This window comes from Heterodontus francisci, chromosome 26, assembly GCF_036365525.1.
Source record: "Heterodontus francisci isolate sHetFra1 chromosome 26, sHetFra1.hap1, whole genome shotgun sequence".
NCBI lineage: Eukaryota > Metazoa > Chordata > Chondrichthyes > Heterodontiformes > Heterodontidae > Heterodontus > Heterodontus francisci.
The window spans coordinates 51210931-51236336 of record NC_090396.1 but is presented as its reverse complement, the minus strand read 5'-3'; the positions used below and the strand labels follow the sequence as shown (position 1 = coordinate 51236336).

The 25406-nt window shown below is 41.7% G+C and overlaps 1 protein-coding gene across 6 annotated transcripts in view; it reads right to left on the bottom strand.

Annotated features, from left to right (window-relative positions):
• bahcc1b (BAH domain and coiled-coil containing 1b) overlaps positions 1-25406 on the bottom strand; it is a 476710-nt gene that overhangs the window by 7917 nt on the left and 443387 nt on the right. For 4 of the 6 annotated variants that reach the window (XM_068058204.1, XM_068058206.1, XM_068058205.1 and 1 more), the window contains 4 exons: positions 9838-9969; positions 7741-7914; positions 1712-2829; positions 104-340 (listed from right to left, as the gene is read on the bottom strand). In XM_068058204.1, coding sequence (XP_067914305.1) covers positions 104-340; positions 1712-2829; positions 7741-7914; positions 9838-9969 — 1661 coding nt within the window. Of the gene's footprint in view, positions 1-103; positions 341-1711; positions 2830-5351; positions 5653-7740; positions 7915-9837; positions 9970-25406 lie in introns of those variants that run through there. The other 2 variants (XM_068058208.1, XM_068058209.1) reach the window with 2 other exon arrangements.

The following is a 25406-nucleotide window of genomic DNA, read 5'->3' as shown; positions in this document are numbered from 1 at the left end:
GCATCAAGATGGCGGATTCAGGACTTTAACATTGGGTTTTTATAAAGGAAACCAATTGTCACAATTACAAACATGATCTGCCTGTTCCTGTATTAATTCTCACCTTGCCATCGTTGCACTTTTTGCCCAGTTTTGTTTCCTCAGGATGATAAAACCATTTCACTTTAACCACCATGTTGTTTCCCCATGATTCCCACATGCTTTCTATCCGACCAATGTATGGAAGATTTGGGCGCCCAACAGAGAGGAACACAGCACAATCGCCAACGCAGATGGTCTCCTTCCCTCTCACAATGGCTTTGTAGTAAAGTTTCTTTGCTTTTCCTTTCATACCTCGTCTCTGTGGAAAACAACCAGGCATGGTTAAGAAATAAAAATGTGAAATGCTGGAAACATTCAGCAGGTCAGGCAGCATCTGTGGAGAGAAAAAGGTCAATGACCTTGCCAATCATAGTCAAGTGCTGCTATCACTTTTCCTTTGTATTTCATTTTCTCCCCTTGGGGATAATTTGAACTTTTATCACTGATGATAGCTAATTGGCTGCCCACTTTACACCACACCTATTTTCTCTGTCCCACTTGGAAAGACAATGCGGTGAGATGTGAAATAGCTGCCAATTCACTGTCACCTTTTTTTTTCACCTGGTGATAAAAGTTCCAATTACCCAGCTTGGTTCCTAAGGTGGTCACTAGTACATGCATATTCAGTTTAGAGACCCCTAAGTTTTTCCTGGAGAAACACAGAAAATGTAGACAGCAAGCTTTGTCTAAGAGACCCAAGTCCTCTGTATTCAGTATAGCAATTTGTCATCTCTGTTGAGGAATGTGAGGAAGCACTTTTTTACGCAGCGGGTGATAATGACCTGGAACTTGTTCTCCACAAGGATGGTGGAAGTGGAGACAATCACTGACTTCAAGAGGAAGTTGGATGGCCATGGGGCTATGGAGATCGAGCCGGGAAATGGAGACTGACTGCATAGCTCTGTGGAGAGCCAGCATGGACTCGATGGGCCAAAGGCTTCCTTCTGTGCCATAAATGACTCTATGGACTCTATGGAGCATTGCAAAGGCAGAAGTAACTTCTCACAGTGGCCATTCTTCATACATGAGCCGATCATCGACAGATCATGGAGTGTGGGAACAAGGATGGCGGGGGGGTGGGGGGGGGTGAAGAAGGGTCACAGTCAAAACCAATCTTGTGCTCATTAGACATCTAAAAGCCTGCATGCTCCCAGCCTTGTCAACAGTGATTCCAATTGCTATGTCCAGCTAAACGTAGATAGCCCAGCACAGACCATGGATCAAACATATTACATTTTCAAAAAGGACTTAACAAAGGAGCCCTGTAGTTCAAATGGTGTCTTGCTTCACATGTGCTTATCACCAACAAACATTGTTCCAGTTGTGCGAACTTCATCAATTTATAGCAAGGCTGTTAAATGGAGTACCGCACAAAAGATAGAGAGCCCACTTCTTGGGAGGGAGAAGCTAGAGGAAAAGCGTCTCCCTGTGGCTCGGTCACTATTGGCCCATCTCGGAACGACACTATTCACAAATCTGTTTCTGACCAGCTGCCCTCCTGGACAGAGGGAACATGGAGATTGACTTAATGGGAAAAGTCTCAGGCCAAGCTCCTTACATCCATAGGACTCTCTTTACTGTATTGGGGAGGGGAGTGATTAGTAGCAGCATTATGTCATGGAAGCCGTACCTGAGTTGGTTTCCCAGACCATTTCCAGAGCTGTCGGGCTGGCAGAAAGGAGGAGATTTTGGGGCGATTTTCCACAGATGGTAGTCTCTGTCTCTTAGATAACTCCTTGGCCTTTTGAAGTCGGAATTCTTCCTGTCTTTTTAGTTTGATCTTATTAGCAGACATCACAGATTTGACTGAAAAGGAGTGTGGTGACATTTTTGGCTCTGTTTGTCGTGGATCTGAGGGTGTCAGCATTGCAGGCACAGGGTGTGTCATACAAGTTTGAAGCAAGACCGTCGAGTCATCATCAGAGCTGTATGATGAGTCATCATTGTCTGATGAACACAAGCTGGATGTGGAAGTAGACCCAGATGTTGAAGATGATGAAGATGCAGAAGATGAAGAAGAGACAGCCAGCCTAGACATAAATCTTGATGTGACACTTTGTTGTAAGTTTCTATTTTCATCCTCATCATCAGAATATGAACTATGGCTGTCACTGTCACAATCCATGCCAAACTCTGATTGACCAGTGTACTCATTCATTGCCAAGCTCATAGGAAGATTTTGATGTTGAGTATGTTTGCCTTTTAGAAGTTCTATCCTCCCATTTCGGTCTTTGCTTAGCTGGGAGTAGCCAGCAGCAACTTTCACTCCAAACTCCTTCTCGTTCATAAGCAAGGCCTTTCCGTTTTTTGTTTTCGGAGAAGTCACACCTTCGTGATCTAATTTCACAAGATATTCCGTTCCTGCTTTTCTCTTCCCACCTTTTGGAACTGGGACGTCCATTTTTTCCACCCTTTTGTACTTTAGGGGCTTAGGGTTTGGCGCTAGATTTGAGCTGCTTCCAAAGGAGGCAAAGGTGTTGGCAATGCTGCTGAAGGAGTCAACTTCAAACCCGGCGCTGAACACTGGAGGAGGAAGGCCTTGCACTGGAAGGAATCGTTCTTTACCCTTCATCCTCTTTGTGCTTCCATTTAACTGAAACAGGTTTTCTAAAGCAGTGGTGCTCTTATTGGAGTTCCTTTTCTTTGTCTGCACGATTCCAGGCCAATTTATCAGTGCATCGGTCTTTTTACTGAGCATGTGTCCTGCTCGCAACAGTGTTGATACCTCAGAGTTTAAAACTCCTTTTCCTGTTTTTTTTTTAAAAAAGGAAATGATTATTATTATATCATTTTGACTGAGAATCAGATCATTTTAATGCAAGGTGATCAATCATCTCTCTGCACAAATTAGAACAGTGCAAAACTAGACAGATTTGCTACCTGTTCATTAAGAGGTATCACCAAATGTGCATGGTCCTTACACTATTAATTCTGTAATTATTCGAGCAGTTTATGTTTCTTGGTAAATAGGCTTTGCTATAGTATACAAACCCCATTTTCCACTGAGCTACTGTAATCACTTGGATAAAATATGAAATGTAACATTGTGAGGCAATTAATATTGCAAATGTCAATTTGAACACCTGTTAGGAGGGTAGTAGCTAGTATACTAGTTTCATGGCTGTAAATGGAGATCTGTCTCCTTAACACTTGATATCAGTTAGTCTAAAGGCAAGTGGCTTCCCAACCAGTAGTTGTTAATGCGGAAATAAATGGGCCCTAATGGCTACCAGCAGCAAATTGTCTGTGCAGCCTAGAAAGCCCTACTTGCCCCTGTTCAGACCATGGAGAAGATATCCCCCTACGATAGTCAATATACCTTTATGAGCAGAAATGTGAGCACAAAACACCCAATTACTTTTCAGTTCTCTGCTGCCAAAGGACTATGATCTGACTGTCAGGCCAGAGTATATGGGTGGTTTTAGTCCTAAAATGTGTTTAAGGCATAAATTAGATATTTGTTTTGTTAATGCAATTGAGAAGTGGTGATTTACTTGCTTGTGATATCATTTGACATACACACAGCCGCATGCCAACATGTATGAATAGAATATTGCTGTGCACTGATGTTCTTGCTCCTACTATTCCACAAATACAGAAGTGAGAACAGCACCAACTTGGCAAATTGTTTAAATACATGATAAAACTACACATAGCCAATAGTAGATGGGGCTGAGTAGGAAGCTACAGACATTGGGGGCAATTCTTCAGTTGGAAACTTGGTGGGGGGGGGGGGGGGGGCAATTAAAATCGCCACTGTTATTGACCCACCCTGGAGCTGACAGGCTTGGATTTTCAACTATAATACAAAAGCAAAATACTGCAGATGCTGGGAATCTGAAACAAAAACAGAAAATGTTGGAAATACTCCACAAGTCAGGCAGCAACAGTAGAGCGATAAACAGAATTAATGTTTCAGGTCTGTGACCTTTCATCAGAACTGGTGGTGATGAACTTCTGATGAAAGGTCACATAGATTAAGTGGGAAGAGGAGGTAGTGAGCTGCCTGTCAGGTAATTCTGGTGGTTAAGAGGATCAGGGTCAGAAGGGGCCCAAAAAAGGTAAGTTTAACATTTTTCAAAAAATAATTTTCCTTGTAGGGCCTGGAGGAGCAGGATCGCTTTTCTGGGCCTCAATTGACAACCTTATGATTTCCCTGCAGCAAACTCATTCCCTTCCTGGTTGCGGAATGGCCTGGCAGCTGATCCCAGCACTTATCTACCATCAGAGGAGTGGTCGAAGTGCCACCCAACTTTCCATTGCTTTCCACCTGGATTAGTTGAGCGACAGGAATTAAAATACTCCAAGCCTCATTTCTGGAGCTGTGAGTGAATTTCTTACTGGCATTACTGCTCATTTGCAGAATTCTGGCCTCTGAGATAAAATTGGGGCCTATTAGACTTCATTGGATCCTAAACAGGCAGTTGTGTGAATTTATAACATTAAGACTATATGGGCTGAATTTTACCATGCTTCTGGAGACAGGCTGGGAGGCAGGAGGCCTCATAAAATGGTTGCGGAAGGCGTTGGGAGGGGAGCCATCGTCTTCCCACTGCCACGGGATAATTTCAGGGGCGGGAACCTCAGTGCATGGCTGCCCGCTGACTGGTGGCGGGTGGCCAATTGGGCAATTGTCAATTAATTCCCACCCCCGCTGACATTTTACTGGCATCAGGAGGAGCTGCTGTCACATGGAGAGACCGCCAGGTAAACTGTGGCAGTCTGTCAGCGGGTTCCCGGGGGGCCTCCTTTATGGCCACAACATGGCCCAGAGAGGGTCCTCCTACTGGTTACAAAGTTATGTGCGGCATGGACAGAGTGGATAGTCAGAAGCTTTTTCCCAGGGTGGAAAAGTCAGTTACTAGGGGACGTAGGTTTAAGGTGCAAGGGGCAAAGTTTAGAGGGGATGTGCGAGGCAAGTTTTTTTTACACAGAGGGTGGTGAGTGCCTGGAACTTGCTGCCAGGGGAGGTGGTGGAAGCAGATACGATAGCGACGTTTAAGAGACATCTTGACAAATATATGAATAGGAAGGGAATAGAGGGATATGGGCCCCGGAAGTGCAGAAGGTGTTAGTTTCGGCAGGCATCAAGATTGGCGCAGGCTTGGAGGGCAGAATGGCCTGTTCCTGTGCTGTACTGTTCTTTGTGGCAATGGCTGTCCCCATTGGATGGTACCCGCCCCCCCCCCCCACCCTGCCTACCGATCGCCAGGGCCTGACTGCCTGGCCCCGGCACGGTAAATGAAAAAACTTACCTGGCCTTTGAGGGCACCTCAACATGGAGGTGCACTCTTCTTCCCGCTGCCTGAGCAACAACCACCTCTGTTGGTGGTGCTGCCGAGGCTGCTGGCCCTCTGAGATGCAGGCTGCCGTCTTTAATTGGTCGGTGGTCCTGGCATGGGCCTGTTAATTGGCTGCTACTGGTAAAATGCTGCATAGGGGTCCCGCCTCCTGCCGGCGTGGGCTCAGGTCCCACTTTTGGTGCCAGCAGGGGGACCACTTACCTTACAGAAAAATTCCAGCCTATGTGTAGCATTGTGTGTCATTGAATAACTGGCGTAGAGCATGTGTCTGTTTTGAAAAGAAAGTGAATAAATTGTTTTGTCCGTATTGCGAATAAACCGGATTTTTTAACTTTAATTTTTAGTCTGTACTCAACTTGGTAAAAAGAAAACAAAAACATATTTAATCGGGGAATATCCTGGAACAGGGCAGGACTTGCTTGCCTTACATGAATCACAATGGGAGGGAAGTACTGAATAATTATCATGGGATCTTATCTTGGTGTTATTATGTACATACTGAACACAGCTGTGGTTTGCAACTGTCTGTTTTTTGTGATGTCATTGTAAAGCAGTTGCTATTCTATTGTCCGCCATCATTTATTGAAGGCTAATGCTAGCTCATGTCAATTGATGGACAACAGTGGGAACTATTTTTCCTTCATAATAACTGCTCGGCCAATTGAATGCAACAATTAATAATATAAATCCTTAAATCGTTTAATTAAATTTGTTTATCTGTTTGGAAACTGAAAGTATATTTAATATTGAGTGATCCTTTCATGTGCCTTTTACAAGCACTACTGCTATTGCCTATTTGTTGCTCTCAGTCAGCTTGGCCTGAAGAAGTGAGTGTAGGAGTGGCCATTCCCTCCTGTTGTACATTCAAGCCAACTTCCTCTTACAACCTTGACTTAATTTACATTTATTGCAGTTGTTTGACTGCTGAAATAGCCTTTCTGTATACACAGAGTCATAGTGAAGCTTTGCAGAGCTGTCTGTATAAACTGAACACTATCTGCTGTCCTGGCCAATGCAATGAAATGAATCATGCACACTGCCAGAAGAAGATTTGTCACTTCCTTCCCCACAATGATTTTGTCAAGTCTGTTGTTCGATTTGATTCCACTCCATTGTGGAAACCCCAGCACATTTCCAGGTCTTTGTTTACATTATACTGGTTCCGCTGTAATCTGACTTGTACTGGCACAGTAATAACTTTACAAAATTCAAGAAATGGCCAAGTTCCCGTATTGCTCAATGCATATTTAAGCAGTAACTTTTTCTTTAGAAAAAAAGGGTTTCACTTTGGACTTATTTACTAATAAATTTTTGATCTGCTAATAATTATAATAACAGAATCACAGCAAACATAGGTTTTACAGTTTGGAAATTGTGTATTATAATATTATCACTTCCTTAATTGGCAGTAAGAACTCAAATGTTAACAGGAGAGTGTGTTTGGACTTTAAAATGAATCCAACTTTTTGAACAAACTTATGTAACTAATAGAGGGCTTGGGCTGCATTTTAGCTACCATTAAGCTTTCCCTTTCAGAGGACTGGGTGGTGCAGTAGATGAGACGCAGGTGTTTTACCTTAGGCAGCTGGGTTCAAATCGTGGCTAGAATGCTGAGATGAAAATCTCCTCTGACTGATTGTTGTAAGGGCCCTACACAAAACTCTGGGGTAATTTCAGTCTAGTTCTTAGAGGTGAATGGCCTGCAGCACACTTCTGTTCCTAATTTGGCAATCTCATGCAGATGTAGGGAATGGAAATCTTCTGATGTTCAAGATGAGGTAAAGGAAGCTTTACCCTGCGTCTAACTGAGATATGCTTGACTTGGGAGTGCTCCATGCCGTAAATGGGAAAATGCCTCATGATAACATCTTCTCATCTGGATTAGTGCAGAAAATAATCGCATTTTCTCTTTAAGTTTGCTTTAAACACCAGTATTACGATTTGACGCCCTGTTGCATAGGACTCCTATCTACAAGAATTTCTGGTACAGAGAATCCCTCTAACATGTCTTCTTTACTGATACAATTTCCCAGAAAAAATAAATTCATTGATCTGTTGCCAGTCAGTTTTAGAATTGGTCCACAAATCCTGCAATATTTAAACCAATTTTAAAACTAATTTGCAGCAAATCAAAGGCCAGAATCTTTTGTTAAGAGAGACTATTTGTTTGGTGCAATTCACCAATGAATTATAAAATTGTGCTGATGATCCAAGTTCTTAATAGCCCACGGTATAAGGAAATTACAAAGGGGAGGGATGCAACTTCCATTTCAAAATATATAGCGTTTAGGACTCTCGCTGTAGCATTTATGTATAATGCAACAATGAGGCTCACGCTGAGCAAAGATAAACCCACCAGCTTTCCCTTTTACTGAAGTCTTCTTGCCAGAGTTTTTGCTCAATTCCGTGAATTTTTTTCCATCCTGTGCGTGATTCTGGCTGCTTTCTGCACCTTCTCGCTTCTCATTGGGTAATTTCCGAACTCGAAGTCTCCCATTGGATACCAGCAGTGCAGGAGAAGGTTCTGTACCTGTTAGGGAAAGATTTATATTGAAATTTGCTATTTAAAAAAATTTAATTGCATCTGATGCTTCTATAGTTCTACCATCTACTCCTGGAAACCCAAATTCAAGATCAATGGAGCTTAAAGAAATGTAGGTTTCTTTTTCAATATAAAAAAAACTATCCAGATGTGCACATGTTCTATCTTCTAAATAAAACCTAATGTCTGATTTATTCCTTTACAAACTAGCCCAGTACCCATTGGAAACCCAGTACCTAAAATAACCCAGCTCTCCTTGAAAACCCAGTGCTCAAACTAACCAATCTAATCCAGTACTGGATCCAACTAACTGAGCACCTCAATCTAGCCCGAATGCTCACTCATTCAGCTTCCTAGACTGACAAAACTTCAGAGGCTGACCCGTAACCACAAATTGACATATACAGATTAACAGGTCCCAGATTCAATTGCTGGTCTACACAGTCACAAACTGATCACAGCCAGAGTAGCAGTAGAAATTAGCCTGAGGTCCCTTCGGTACCTGAGGGGCAAATCAGACATGTTTCCTGTTCCTAATCACTATCTACTGTGGTCTGCTGGAAAGCATAAGCACGAGGATAGCACGGGCTTTGTAATGATGCACTTCAAGGTGAATGAGCCGGCTGATAAACACAGCTTAGACTCCTATATGGCTGATCATTTGGGTGAATTACCTGTGGATGCCCAGCACCCATGAAACCCTACTCCAGCAAGGAATTAACGCCTTGGAGGGGAAGGGCAAAGGAGATAGAGAAAACTAGAAAAAAAATTCAGATTCAGATCATTAAAGAAGATTAGTTTTCAACTTTATTATCTAGTGTGCATTATCGTAATATTTTAATATCATTGCTGTACTCATCAGTATATTAATGTATTAAGCAAACATGATTTGACCAGCTCACAAGTGCATGATATATTTTATATCCGCTAAATAATGGATTTTTTTCAATATTTCAACAAGCAAGAATAATTAAGCCACTGGGGAGTGCGATACACAGGTGATCTTTTGCTCGGTCGAATGAGCCATACAACACACACACACACACACACTTGCAGTAGCCATGAATCATAGCTCTTTATATAAAAGAGTTTCCATTCACTTCTTGAACGTAAGTTACCGTCTACATGTGTATTTGCGGTTGGAATTTCTTCACATTGGTTCTGTAAAATTCAGGGGGTACCTTTCAAAGATATGTAAAGGCTAAAATGATGGTTGAGAGATATTTTTTTAAAAAACAGTCCCTGAGCCACAAAGATGGGGTAGGTCCCGGATTAAATTCCCGGTCTGTTCTGAGTCACTGACCTCAGTCTGGATGGTGACAGTAGTACTAAAATTAATGCTTCCCCTGAGCTACGGGAGAGGTACACGTTGGTTAGGGGTCCTGTTCTTAGCCATTGTCCTGTGCTTCCTGCTGGATATTTGGGTTCTGGGTGAGGAGCTGGGTGATGCCCCCCAAACGCACCACCATGCTGAGATAGCCTGCCAACAACTACTGTTGTGGTTTACAGAGGAATATTAGCCAAGGGCGAGGGATCAGAGCATGACTGCTGCTCGTGGAACTATACCTCAGGAGGGATATCAACACCGTCAAGAGGGATGGAAGAAAACTGGGGAGCAAAAGAAAAAATGATGTAAAGAGGCTGTACAGTAATATTTCTATTCAGTCTTAACCCTAAAGGTAATGTTATTTTCTGTATAAAGTAAAGTTTTTATGAAGCACCTAATTAATACTTTGTTGGTCTTTGGCTGGATTTAGGTAAGTTATAATATAAATTTAGAATTTACAAAACATTTCTCCGGCCTTGAATATCTGAGAGATTCCCCAGGTTCAAAAAATGTCTGCGTGTAAACATTCTACGATCAAACTGCAGTGAAAGGAAATGATGATTTTGTTTCCCAGGATTACTCACACTGGATTTTATAATCCGGAGGGAGGAGACGGATATTTGACAGAGAAATTCGTCCCACATCGCCATCATCAAACTCCACCGTGACAAAATCACCTCTGTCCTCTTCTTCTTCCTCATCACTGGTGTTACCTGCTGGACAAAAGAAAGCACAGGAAAGGTTTGGGTTACAGGGAGGATACAGGCAACAGGAGATGACTACTTTGAGCATTTATTGTCTCTTCCCTAGTCTTTTTGGTAAATTAAAGTTATGTGCACCATTACGCCATCAATTCAAGTATTTATCTTACATCTGCAACTTTCTTTTCAATGAGTCATGATGCAATCATTTCAATCATTTTAAATTTCAGCATAAGAATTCTTTAACTGTGGACATACTCAAATTCAGACTTCTATGTGTACCATGTTGAGACAAACAAGTTATTTTTAGCAAAATTTTCTTAAACCAGTCTTTACTAAGTTAGGGAGAAAGCGGTGGAAGTAAAGAACTGCTGATACATCATCAACGGCTTTCCTGTAACATAATATTTAATTACTGTGCATATAAATATTTATAATTCCAGGTTGCAAGGTTGTGCTGTAATACCAAAACTACATTGATCCTTGCTAATACCTGGGGGAGAGGGGGGATTTCCTCTGTGGACGGTACATTTAAAAGACTTGTTATTTTGTTTCTAAAAAACACTTTCCAATTTCACTGCACAAAGTACACAGAAGTAATCTCACTCCCTCCCAATTACCGAAATGATGGAGGAAATAGCAGTTTTTTCCCTTTTTTTTTTGAACATATTCCCTTTCTATCCATGCCTTTAGATCTCTCTCTTTTATATATCTGCTACTATGGGTTTATAATAAAATTTAGTCTGTCATGGCAAAATGTTGGCATTTTTGGAGCCCTCCTTGGTCATTATTTATCCCTCAACCAACATCACTAAAAACAGATTATCTGGTCATTTTCACACTGCTGTTGGTGGGACCTTGCTGTGTGCAAATTGGCTGCAGCGTTTCCTAAATTCCATCAGTGACTAGAATTACAAAATGACTTAATTGGATGTGAAACGCTTTGGGACACCCTGAGGTCATAAAAATCGTGATATAAATATAAGCTTTTCTTTCTTTCCCAAAACTATTAGATCGTTGATTCAGCATCACCCATGACGTATTTGATAAAATGGAGAAAATATTAAGTTGAGAATGCTGAATTTAGTGACTGTTGGTATTACACAAATTTATAAGAGATGGTGGTATTTCCTCTAGCTCAGCTGGAATGAATGCACTTCTGTAGTGTAAATAAGTATTCAGTCAGTGCAGATATAACACTTTTTGACCGAAGGCACCAGTTGCTATTGATTGGCGATAAATTTCATAAAGTCCCGAAATACTACTGGATTGATCTCTTGTTGGGTATTGGCATCATGACTCTAATTATATGCAGGTCTGATTATAAGTGACATTTTCAAGTTATTGCATGTAAAATAAATGCATTGACTATGGATTTGGGTTTATTCATTAACCTGTTGCAGCTACGGCACAGACAACAAGTAAGGATTCACTTTAATGGTGTTTTAGTGATCTAATACTGTGTTTTTTTTTTTTGCAGTGCAGTAAGTTAATTCCTGTTGTGATCCTTTCCTGCATGAAATTACCTTTGTCAAGCTGAAAATTACTCAGGAACTACCCTGTACAGAAAAGCATACGGACACATGTTCTGAATAATAAATATTTAGCCACACAACCTGGAGAAGTATTTGTTTATTGATTAAACGTTTAAAAAAGAGTCCTGAAAGGTACAGGTAGCAATATATTTCTGATTCAAATAGCTGACACCTTTGAACAACAAAAATGGCCACCTTGTCTCAGATATATACTGTGTGGGTTAAAAAATCTTTACTTGTTGAAAAAATCGATGCCAATCTGAAGCTTAGTCAAATAATTAATAAATCAGCATAATGATGCTAATAACTGCTGGTCTAGACTTTACTTGATTGGATACTGAAAATGGCCGGATTTTAATTATTTTTTTAACAAGGTCATCTGACTGCCACGCTGAACCAGTGCCAGTGGAAATGTGCCCAAACGCACCAACACTACAGCACCTGCCTCTCAACTAGATGATTACAGGCTTGAATCAGGGTTACAAACTTTTGACAAAGTGAATGTATTTCATCTGCTCTTCTTTAAAGCACAAGATGAAGCAATATACTTTGGTGGGACACATCTCAAAAGAGAGGAGAATATTAACATATTGGGATAGAAATTAGTCCAGGCCATTTTCAGGCCGAGAATTGGTGATCCTAACACAAAGGCCTGAGGCCAGCCTGAAGTTAGGTCTCAGGCCTCATTAATGTTTTTTGCACAAGCTGCCTCTCATGTCTGCACAGGGGCAAGAAGGAAAGAAGGAAGGTAGGAAGGAAGGGAGGGAGGGAGGCAGGAAGGAAGAGGGGAAGGAAAGAAAGAAAGAAAGAAAGAAAAAGAAAGAAAGATAGAGAAAGAAAGAAAGAAAAAGAAAGAAAGAAAGAAAAAGGAAGAAAGAAAGAAAGAAAGAAAAAGAAAGAAAGAAGAAGGAAAGAAAAAGAAAGAAAGAAAAAGAACGAAAGAAAGAAAGAAAAAGAAAGAAAAAGAAAGAGAAAGAAAGAAAGAGAAAGAAAGAAAAAGAAAGAGAAAGAAAGAAAGAAAGAGAAAGAAAGAGAAAGAAAGAAAGAAAAAGAAAGGAAGAAAAAGAAAAAGAAAGAAAGAAAAAGAAAGAAAAAGAAAGAAAGAAAGAAAGAAAAAGAAAGAAAGAAAAAGAAAGAAAGAAAAAGAAAAAAGAAAGGAAGGAAGAAAGAAAGAAAAAGAAAGAGAAAGAAAGAAAGAAAGAGAAAGAAAGAGAAAGAAAGAAAGAAAGGAAGAAAGAAAGGAAGAAAGAAAGGAAGAAAGAAAGGAAGAAAGAAAGGAAGACTTGCATTTATACGGGTCTTTTTCCAGGTGGCAGGCAGTGACGAGTGGGGTACCACAGGGATCAGTGCTTGGGCCCCAGCTATTCACAATATATACTAATGACTTGGATGAGGTAACTAAATGTAACATTTCCAAGTTTGCAGATGACACAAAGTTGGGGGGGAATGTGAGCTGTGAGCAAAGAGGCTCCAGTGTGATTTGGACAAGTTGGGTGAGTGAGCAAATGCATGGCAGATGCAATATAATGTGGATAAATGTGAGGTTATCCACTTTGGTTGTAAAAACAGAAAGGCAGATTATTATCTGAATGGTGATAGATTGGGAAAGGGGGAGATACAACAAGACCTGGGTGTCCTTGTACACCAGTCGCTGAAAGCAAGCATTCAGGTGCAGCAAGCAGTTAGGAAGGCGAATGGTATGTTGCAAGAGGATTTAAGTACAGAAGCAAGGATGTCTTACTGCAGTTATACAGGGCCTTGGTGAGACCACATCTGGAGTATTGTGTGCAGATTTGGTCTACTTCTCTGAGGAAGGATGTTCTTGCCATGGAGGGAGGGCAAAGAAGATTTATTAGGCTGATTCCTGGGATGGCAGGATTGGCGTATGAGGAGAGATTGGGTCAACTAGACTTATATTCACTAGAGTTTAGAAGAATGAGAGGGGATCTCATAGAAACCTATAAAATTCGAACAGGACTAGACAGGCTAGATGCAGGGAGGATGTTCCCGATGGCTGGGGAGTCCAAAACCAGGGGTCACAGTCTCAGGATACGGGGTATGTCATTTAGAACCGAGATTAGGAGAAATTTCTTCACTCAGAGGGTGGTGAACCTGTGGAATTCTCTACTGCAGAAGGCAGTGGAGGCCAAGTCATTAAATATTTTCAAGAAGGAGATAGGTATATTTCTTAATGCCAAAGGGATCAAGGGGTCTGGGGAGAAAGTGGGAACAGGGTACTGAATTAGACATCAACCATGATTTTTTTTGAATGGCGGAGCAGGCCTGAAGGGCCGAATGGCCTACTCCTGCTCCTATTTCTATGACTATGTTCTATATAGCATCTTTCACAGCCACCATGACCAAAGCCCTTTACAGCCAATGAAGCATTTTTAAAGTGCAGTCACTGTTGTAATGTCAGAAACGTGGCAGCCAATTTGCACACAGCAAACTCTCACAAACAGCAATGTGATAATCAGAGAGATAATTTTTTTTTGTCAAATTGGCTGAGGGATAAGTATTTCTAGGACACCAGGGATAACTTCCCTTCTTCGGAATAGTGCCGTGCGATCTTTCACATCCATTTGAGACAGCAGATGGATCCTCGGTTTCACATCCCATGCTAAAGATGGCATTTGACAGTGCAGCACTCTCTCAGAATTGCACTGGAGTGGAAGCCTAGATTTTCGTGTTCAAGTCCTGGAGTGGGATTGGGTTTCTTGCCTTTCTAGCAGCGGCTTGATGGTAACTCACAAGGACTGTTGAGTCTGCGATGCACTTCTGCTCTTCCTGACTCCACAGCAAGTTTTGAAAAATCAGACCTTTAAGTAGCGGCCTCTGAATTAGCGCCTATCCTGCTCATCGCTGCCGAATTTCTGTGAGGGAGCCTAAAATAGGCATTAGGCTCCACATTTACATATGTAAGGATCCCTTACATTTCTAACTTTTACCAGTTCTGAAGAAGGGTCGCAGACCTGAAACGTTAACTCTGTTTCTCTCTACACAGATGCTGCCAGACCTGCTGAGCATTTCCGGCACTTTCTGTTCTCATTTCAGAGTTCCAGCATCTGCAGTATTTTGCTCTAATTTTGTAAGGGATCCATGTTTAGGTGGCTGCCAGGGATGCCTGAAAAATGACACAACTCAATTTCAGGTAAGACCTTATTCAGGTGTTGAATCGCAGAATGTTGGTTTCCCGAAATTAGGCCTCCTTGTGCCCATTTTACATTTATAAAATAGATGCAACAAGGTCCAATTCCCACCCCATTATCTTTGCCAGGGGCAAATTAATCCTCCCAATGAACAATTGTGACAGTCATGGAGGTACCTATGACCTATACCATGCACTCGACAGAAGGCTGGGCATCATTCTTAATGAGAATAAAAGGGAAATGTTGACTGAGAACAAGGTTCTTTTTGAAAAAGCAAAACAGATTAAAAGAGACTGCAAATACCTGCCTGTCTGAACTACTGCTCTTATTTCAGGCAAAAGTCCTGAGTCAGAGAGAGTTAATAGCACAACTTCCCACTAAGCTTTGATAAACGACATCTGGATCCTGCAGTCCCCAGTCACATTCGACCTTGGAGCTCGTCAGTGACGGATATGACCAGTCTGTTCTCATCTCAAACATTCATACCAGCGGCATTTCTCTCCACTTCACTCCAATATTATCAACATCCATCACCCCTCTCTCAATGTGAGTAGCAGCATCATTTACACAGCTTGCAATATTCAGCATGCTCCACAAATCCATCACCTTAATGGAGTACTAATTCAAATTTAAATGTTTGTGCAGCGGCTGTGGAAGTGGCCTTCGGTAGATAATTATATGATATTGTTTTTTTTCTGCTGACAATTGTAGCAAAGCCATATAACTGACCCATGGCTCCCTTATCTCTTGGTGAAATACTCCAGTTAACCAGATCTGGTTTTTTTCCCCTTTCACTGCTCAAATGTTGCTTGATTGTATGTCACACTAATCCACCCAGAACTGTAGGAGAGTGCTTCATGTGCAAGGCCACTGATCTGCAGTTTTCACAGAAAAATGGGCAGTATCACAGAACACAGTTTCTAAAACACCTGTAAAAAAAAAATCACCTAGCAAAGAGGAATGTAGGAACAGCAGTAGACAAATCGGTCTCTCAAGCTGTTCCGCCATTCTATTAAAATCATGCTTGATCTGTACCTCAACTTCACTTACCCCCATTTGCTCCATATTGCTTAATACCCCTTATCTAACAAAAACCTGTCAATCTCAGTCTTGAAAATTTCAATTGATCCACCATCTTCTGGGGATAGAGTTCCAGTTTTCCACTACCCTTTTCTGAAAATGTGTTTCCTCATATCATAGAAACATAGAAAATAGGAGCAGAAGTAGGCCATTCAGCCCTTCAAGCCTGCTCCGCCATTCATTATGATCATGGCTGATGATCCAACTCAGTAACCTGTTCCCGCATTCGCCCCATACCCTTTGATCCCTTTAGACCCAAGAGCTATATCTAACTCCTTCTTGAAAACATACAATGTTTTGGCCTCAACTGCTTTCTATGGTAACGAATTCCACAGGCTCACCACTCTCTGGGTGAAGAAATTTCTCCTCATCTCAGTCCTGAAAGGTTTACCTCGTACCCTTAGACTATGACCCCTGGTTCTAAACTCCCCCACCATCGGAAACATCCTTCCTGCATCTACCCTATCAAGTCCTGTTAGAATTTTATAGGTTTCTATGAGATCCCTCCTCACTCTTCTGAACTCCAGTGAATATAATCCTAACCGACCCAATCTCTCCTCATACGTCAGTCCCGCCATCCCAGGAATCAGTCTGGTAAACCTTCACTGCACTCCCTCTATAGCAAGAACATCCTTCCTCAGTTAAGGAGACCAAAACTGCACACAATATTCCAGGTGTGGCCTCACCAAGGCCCTGTATAATTGCAGCAAGACATTCCTGCTCCTGTACTCAAATCCTCTCACTATGAAGGTCAACATACCATTTGCTTTTTTTACCGCCTGTTGCACCTGCCTGCTTACCTTCAGCGACTGGTGTACAAGAACACCCAGGTCTCGCTGCATATTCCCCTTTCTCAGTTTATAGCTGTTCAGATAATAATCTGCCTTCCTGCTTTTGCTACCAAAGTGGATAACCTCACATTTATCCACATTATACTGCATCTGCCATGCATTAGCCCACTCACTCAATTTGTCCAAATCACCCTGAAGCCTCTCTGCATCCTCCTCACAACTCACCCTCCCACCCAGTTTTGTGTCATCTGCAAATTTGGAGATATTACATTTAGTTCCCTCATCTAAATCATTAATATTTATTGTGAATAGCTGGGGTCCCAGCACCAATCCCTGCGGTACCCCACTAGTCACTGCCTGCCATTGGGAAAAAGACCCATTTATCCCTAATCTTTGTTTCCTGTCGGCCAACCAATTTTCTATCCATCGCAATACACTACTACAATCGCTCCGAAACAGTCTAGCTCTAATTCTATATGCTGAAAAATGAAATTCCCAATAAAGATTAATGGTGAACATCACTTTTCGTGTCCAGCCAGTCAGACAACATTTCCTTTATCCCTACTCTCCATCTCCTACTTCCAAACCAATTACTGACCATGTCACAAAGTTACCTGCAATTCCGTGCACTCTCATTTGGTGGAGAATACAGGGACACTGATGCAACCTGACTTACTCTGTCACTATAAACCTGTAGATTTAATGAAAAATGTACAGAACTATGGAATACAATCGCCAAAACACTGGTAAAAGTCCTGAAAGTTCACATAACAAAAATGGAATTTATCTAATTCAATCACTGTTAGTCACCCTGATCATAGATATACAATTGTTACCAGCACTCATGCCAAGTGTAAAGCTTTTGTGCCTGCAGTAAATGGACAACCACACGATTATAGTTTGAGTGTGTTAAGTGTTCATACATGAACTTTGTCAATCAGAATGTCTGCTCTACAGTATCTAATACAAATTTCCAGCATCCGCAGTATTTTGCTTTTATTACAGTATCTTATGTTGTGTTCATACTATTGTTGGAATGCACCCTAAGCCCACACTGGCCTTCATAGCGAGAGGATTCGAGTACAGGAGCAGGGATGTCTTGCTGCAATTATACAGGGCCTTGGTGAGGCCACACCTGGAATATTGTGTGCAGTTTTGGTCTCCTTATCTGAGAAAGGATGTTCTTGCTATGGAGGGAGTGCAGCGAAGGTTCACCAGACTGATTCCTGGGATGGCAGGATTGACGTATGAAGAGAGATTGGGTCGATTAGGCTTGTATTCGCTAGAGTTTAGAAGAATGAGAGGGGATTTCATAGAAACCTACAAAATTCTAGCAGGACTGGACAGACTAGATGCAGAAAGGATGTTTCCAATGGCGGGGGAGTCCAGGACCAGGGGTCAAAGTCGAAGGATAAAGGGTAAGCCATTTAGGACTGAGATGAGGAGGGATTTCTTCACCCAGAGAGTGGTGAACCTGTGGAATTCTCTACCACAGAAAGCAGTTGAGGCCAAATCATTAAAAATATTTAAGAAAGAGTTCTTAGTTCTTAGGGCTAAAACGATCAAGGGAAACGGGGAGAAAGCGGGAACAGGTTACTGAGTTTGGATGATCAGCCATGATCATATTGAATGGCGGTGCAGGCTCGAAGGGCTGAATGGCCTACTCCTGCTCCTATTTTCTATGTTTCTATCTGTTCTATACTGGGCCGAGAGATGAATTTGTCTCATTTATACATTAATTTAAAAAAATCAAATTGGCCCAATTTAAACCACTCAAGGTTTTGTTTCTGCTTGTCTTTAATTAAATAGGACTGTGCTTGTCTCTTTCTAGTCGTTTAAAAGAACGATACTTCAGTCCAGTTGCAGCTTGACTTCCATCCACTCAAGTGGTTTGTCATACAAGTGAGCTACAGAAATCCATGCTGAGCCAATTTCGACTTCCTTGATTTAAGTGGAAATGTTGCGATTACGATAGCTCCTAACAATGATTGTCAAACTGGTTCACCAATCTGAATTCACTCTCACTTTGACATTTTAATTGGAGCTGAGTTATAGTCAAGCTACCCCAGGAAGAGGTCAAATTGAGCCTGGATTTTCCTAAGCTGTGGTTTTTCCCCATCATCTTCAGCAAGAAAGAATATGGTTTCAGCAGAAGCCAGTAAAGTAAAACTGCTGTAAATGGTTCCTGCGGGTTCTGTACTTGTTCAAATGGTACCTTTGACGTACACCCTTTGCGATCAAGAGAGCCCAATGCTGGTGGAGTAAATATGATGCATTTCAGCTAAAAATTAATAACAGCAGCTCTTCATTTCTACCTCCTTACTCAGTTGTGATGTTGCTCACCTAAAGTTTGTGCACTTGGAGCATTTTATTCAACAATAATTTTTTTACCCTGCTCTGGTGCATGGCCTGCAACTTATCTTTTAGTAGAGAGTGGTTGGGGCAGGGAGGTGGTTGAAGTCTGTATGCTATTGTTTGTTGTAAAACAACAATGGCTCAGTAGGTTGTAGCTCACTTTGCAACAAATCATTGTCAAAACAGTAATTTAAAAATTTGATCATTTGTATTGCACAAATTATCAAAATTATTGGCAGTTTTACAATAATAGGCTGCATAGAATATTGTATATTATTTTGGGCAGATATTATAGCTTATGCCTGTTCATTCCAAGTCATTTTTTGCTCAAAAATCTGAATTACTGCTGCACGAGCTGCCTGCAGGCATTTTTTTTTTTAATGAGGCCTGAGGTCCAATTTCTGGAAGGCTTCGGGCCTGCTGGATGGGACACAGCTGCCTGCCAGTGCCAATTCTGTGCCCAAAAATGAGCCGGATGAATTTCCACTCCGACGTGCCAACTGAAGTATGCGGGCAGGATAGCTCCACGAAGTATTATACATTATAAAGAGTCTTAACATCTCTCACACATCCAATTAAAGATTTTCCCCCAACTGCAACAAAAGATGCGTGCTGTTGTGTCTGTCATTACTTTGCTGATTTGCCTGAGGCTGCGCTTTTATTCCGAAAAGAGCATCTGCAGCAAACATGGGTACTAGCTGTACCATAAGAATGAAGGGATGTCAACATCATTCTTTTCTGCCATAAAAGTGATCTGAGCAGGAGGCATTATCAGACCGAAAAACCTCAGTCTGGTTTCAGAATCCAACTGCTCAGATATAGTCCATGGTCAATAACTCTTCATGACAATATAAGATTAACAGTGATGGTTCCAGTTCCACAGGTTTGTGGTACACATGTCACCAAACAGTAATCTGACAACATTTGTGACGTTCCTTCCATCCAAATGTTGGCTGCTAACTTCAGGATATTGTCCTGACAATATGGCTTTCCTTTGTTCACCTCAGAATATGATTTTGCTGATGATTCTCTTTATGACATATGGGGAAATCAGAAACTGCTCCCTTACTGCCAGGAAAATCTGATGTTCTCTCAACTAGTACCATCTGTGTTCTTTAGGCACATTTGAAGATAGTTGGATTTTCAATGGCTGGCAGAATATTAATGATGCCCGGCTGTTAAAATGGACCACTTGTCCCGCTGGGAGACTTGCATGTCCATCTAGGTGTTAAAATTTGTTTTCTAACATTTAAAACACTAGATTAATACTGATGCAGGGCACAGATGTATGTGTGTGGACTCATTTTTCTCATTATCACAGTGGTGATCTTAAAGCCGCTTGGAATTGCTGCAAGACCAGCATTACTCAAAACCAGCTCAAAGTTTTTAAAACGCTAGCATAACATATGCAAGGCAAGGCAACAGCAGAAAGTACTAGTAAGAATGCTGGTAATGTCCTATGAAATCTAAAATCAAACAGACACCTGAAGACAACACCATGAAGTTAGAAGTTACTTACCTCCCACACATTCAAATAGATCCAACATGTGCAACAAAGCAACATTATAGCACTGGAACATTGAAAAGGGAATGTCAATGCATTCCCAACTGATTAATTCTCAACAGTCAACAAAAGGTCCATATTTTAAGTTATTGTCCATTGGCTTTACATTTTACAAATGATAAGTAAAATCGCTGCACTTGAGTCAAAGTTGTATTTAATATATTAGATCCGAAAAATGATTTTTTTGCAATCAATATACTTCTTGTTCTTAGTGTTTTCACATTCAATTTACTCTGATCAATTTGAGAAAAAGTCTTTTGTTACAGAGACTGAGAGGAAGAGAGAGGGGAGTCATTCATCTCACCAGTCACACATGGAACAACTTTGCACTGAACATCTATCCTAGTCTAATGACATGTTAGGTTACTTTCACACCACATGTGTATGGCTGCTCTGTGGAAACCTATTGTGGACTTGCACCTCTAAATGTTACACAGCTAGAGAGTAATCATACAGCAGCCTGTGTTCCAAAGTTTCTCCCATGCGTCAGTGATGAGTGGGTCCATCCATTTAATTTGTCTTTGGGAGCGATTGCAACTGACAACAGGATGAAGACGGTGAAGGTCATGCAGAAGAGTAAGTATAATAATGTGTGTGGTTTTGCACATAAACTAAACCTCACTGTCACTTCTGTACCTGACAAACACTGGTCTTTATGCAGCACCTCTGCCAATGCAGTTAGCATTTGCAATTATTTCAACAGATCAAAGAAATGTGTGGAGCTCTGAGACAGCTTCAACTTCAACGTGACTCCTTAGCACGACCTCAGACAAAGTGTTCAAAGTGGTCCTCATATTAAAGCTGCTTATGAGATGAAACTGAAACATGAGCTACATGCCATTACTATTCTTCATTACACTGAAAAAGACTTGGAAATGCTCCATGTTAAGACCATGGCTTCACCCTTCCCTATCCTTGTAATGTCCGCCAGCTCTAAAACCTTCCAAGATTTCTGTGCTGCTCCAATTCTATCCTCTTACACATCCCCAATTTTAAATCACTCCACTATTTGTAGCTGTGTCTTTCAGCTGCCTGAAATTCCCTCCTTAAACAATCACCGCCTCTCTTCCGCTCTTTCTTCCTTTAAGACGCTCCTGAAAACCAAGCTTTTATTCATCTGCCCTAATATCTCCTTATGTTATTTGGTGTCAAATTTTGTTTGAGAGCCCTCCTGTGAAGCACCTTGAAACATTTTACTAAGTTAAAGGTGCTATATAAATGGCTGTTGTTTTTTGTTCATCATTTTCTGGAATGAGTTGCATGGGGACATGAATGGAACCATTCTTAAATTTGTTGATGATGCAAAAAATGTACACAGGGCTTGGTAATTCAGACCAAATCAATAAGTTGCAGTTTGATTTACACAAGTTGGGGAATGGGCCAAGGTGAGGCAGACATCCCTCAACATGGATAAATATAGTGTAATGCATTTGTGGCTCAGAAATTTCAGGCGGGGTACCCATTGAATGTTATTGATCAAGTAAAAAGGTATCAGTGCAGAGGGGTAATAGCTGATCAGTCATTAAAGGTGTACAAGCAGTGGAGGTAGCAAAAGGGAAAACAAATGGTTTTTTAGGCTGAAAATTAAGGACAAAAGGGCTATAAAAGGCCGTGGAGCTCGTACTGTGTCCAGTATTTGCCCCTGCACAATTCCCAGGATAGTAAAGGTTCTAGGGACGGTGCAGAGAATGGCTAACAAAATGATACTTAGCCTTAGAGCTCTAAGTTATCAGAATTGGCTTCAAGAGTTAGTGCTATTTACTTTTGAGAAACATAGGATTAGATAGGATACAACTGAGGTTTTTAAAGCAACAGAAGGCTTTGATTCAGTCTGGTTGGACAGGTTATTTCAAATGAACAGGACTAAAAGGCATGCATATAAAACATACTAATGCAAAGTAAGTTAGATCCCAGGAAGTATTTATTTTCAAAGAGAGATAGCACCCTCCAGAATGGACTTTTGAAAGATGAAGTAGGTAACAAATTACTATAGACCAGTAAAAAGGAATGTGACAAGTTTGTAAGAGAATATTCCTAGTTAGAGAGAGTAAGTTTTCAGATAGCTGTGATTACGAAGAGTTATGAGCAATCTCCTGGAATCTTGGAGCTTGATTGCCTTAGGGAGTGGGAGAAGAATTTCCCGGAGTTTTTTTCCTAAATTGGGCATAATTTATTTCTGGTTTTTACCTTTCCAGAAAATGCTTAGATGTTGTTGCAGGGGCTGCATTGTTGTCTGGATAAAAAGGACCTGATGACCCTGATGTTTTTTTCTCACTGTTCTTTTATACATTTATGTGCAGTACAGAGAGCCAGGCAACAAAGACATGGAACTGACTCCCAATTATACTGATGACAGCATCATTCACATATATTCTATGATGCAATTAATTCCTGGAACCTGGAACTGTTTAGACTATGGGCTGAATTTTATAAGGTCAGGGATCGTAGCAGGGGGGCCCGGAAAATACTTCCAGGACAGCCCCACCCCATTTTACCAGCGGCGGTGCTGACTCAGAGCGACCCCCACACTGTGCAGCGAAAAAACCTTAATTTAAATATGTTAATAAAGTTTAATGAATAATTACTCACCTTGCAGAGACTGCCGTCCCACGCCGATATTCCGGCCGGTGGTCAGAACTCCCGCGCCTTCGGATCTCTGTTCAGAGATCCGAGGCGTGATGAGTGAATTTTTCAGGGTTGGGGGGAGGGAGTGGCAAAAACGAATGCGATTGGTTGAGAGGATGGTGGGAAGGGGTTGAAGGTTAAAGGAAAAAAAATTTGGGGGTGAAGTTCATGATCGGAAATTTACTGTTTTTGGGGTGATAGGACAAATAATAAAATGATTATTCATTTGGAGGGGTGAAAGAGGGGATTGGTAGTGCAAATAAATATTTACTTTAATTTCTTTTCAAACCTGTCGCTTTGAACATTGAAATGTCACTGAGGGCTTGAAGCCCTTTAAAAATGGCACAGGCTCTGTGCGGTGACACTGAACGCCATTGCCTGGGATGGAGCACCCACCCCCTGTACTTCTCCAGAGCAGGCGCTCCGCCCCCTGCATGTAAATGAGCCGCCCGCTAAATATCACAGCGGTTCCGCAGCGCATGTCTCGTGTGTGCAGCACGCACTTTTTGAAGCTCGTCACTTAAAATTCAGCCCTACGGATTTGAAAGAGAGAGTCTTGCATGCTTTCAACAACAACAATAACAACTTGCATTTATATAGCACCTTTAATGTAGCAAAACATCCCATGGCACTTAACAAGCGCGTTATCAATAAAAACATTTTTGACACCAAGCCACAGGAGGAGATGTCAGGACAGATGACCAAAAGTTTGTTCAAGGAGGTAGATTTTAAGCAGCATCCCAAAAAAGAGAAAGAAAGAGAGAGGCAGAGAGGTTTAGGAAAGGAATTCCAGAGTATTGGGCCTACGCAGCTGAAAGCATGGCCACCAATGGTGGAGCATTTAAAATCAGAGGTGCACAAGTGGCCAGAATTGGAGAGGCACAGAGACCTCAAAGGCATATAGGGTTAGAGGAGGTTATAGAGATAGGGAGGGGTGAGGCCACGGAGGGCATTAAAAACAAGGATGAGAATTTAAAATTGAGGCGATATAGGAATGGGAGCCAGTGCAGGTTAGCAAGCACAGGGGTGACAGGTGAACAGGACCTGGTGCAAGTTAGTCGACAGGCAGCCGAGCCTAAGTTTACAGAGGATGGAAGATAGGAGGCTTGCTAAGAGAGCATTGGAATAGTTACGACTAGAGGAATCAAAGGCATGGATGAGGGTTTCCCCAGGAAATGAGCTGAGGCAGGGTTGGAGTCAGGCAATGCTACGCAGGTGGGAGCGTGCAGACTTGGTGATGAAGCAGATATGTGGTTGGAAGCTCTTCTCAGGGTCAAACACAACACCAAGGTTGAGAATGATCTTGTTCAGCATCAGACAGTTACCAGGGATGGAAACAATAGTCAGGGAACAGAGTTTGTGGCAAGGACCAAAGACAATGGCTTCAGTCTTCCCAACAGTTAGCTGGAGGAAATTACTGCTCATACAGTTCTGGATGTCAGGCAAGCAGTGTGACAAATCAGAGATGGTGGAGGGGTCAAGAGAGGTGGTCGTGAAATAGAGCTGAGTGTCATCAGCGTACACATGGAACCTGACGTATTTATGGATGATGTCGCCGAGGGGCAGCACAGAGATGAGAAATAGAAGGAGGCCAAGGATAGATCCTTGGGAGGCTTCAGAGGTAATGGTGTGGGAGAGGGAAGAGAATCCATTGCAGGTGATTCTCTGGCTACAATTCGATAGTTAAGAATGGAAGCTGGCAAGAGCAGTTCCACCCAGCTGGATGAGGGCGGACAGGCGTTGGAGAAGGATGATGTTGTTAACTATGTGGAGGGCTGCAGGTATGTCGCGAAGGGTGAGGAGGGATAGTTTAGCATGGCCAGTCACAAAGAATGTCATTTGTAACTTGTTTAAGAGTCACTTGGGTAGTGTAGCAGGCCGTAAACTTGATAGGAGGAATTCGAGCATGAAATTGCAGGAAAGATGGGCATGGGATGTAGGCAGTGACAATATGTTCAAGGACTTTGGAGAGGAAAGGGAGGTTGGAGATGGGTTGGTAGGTTGCAAAGACAGAAGGGCCAAGGGTAGGTTTCTGGAGGAGCGGGGTAATGGCAGCAGATTTGAAGGGGAGGGGGAGAGTATCTGAAGAGAGGGAACCATTACAATATCAGTTAATATGGGAGCAGGAAGAGAAGTTGGGTGCTCAACAGTAAGTTATGCTCTTATAGTAAAAGCATCACAGATCTAGTTAATTTTTTCATGTAGTACTTAGCCTCTTCCTCGTCAGAGCAGTGGCTTCTTCATATTCTATATTGCATATTTTATGAAAGATCTAAAATGCATCATTTTTATTTTAGTACAAATGCTACTTCAGGCCTCAGAGCAGTCCAAATGAAATGAATGACAAAACTGC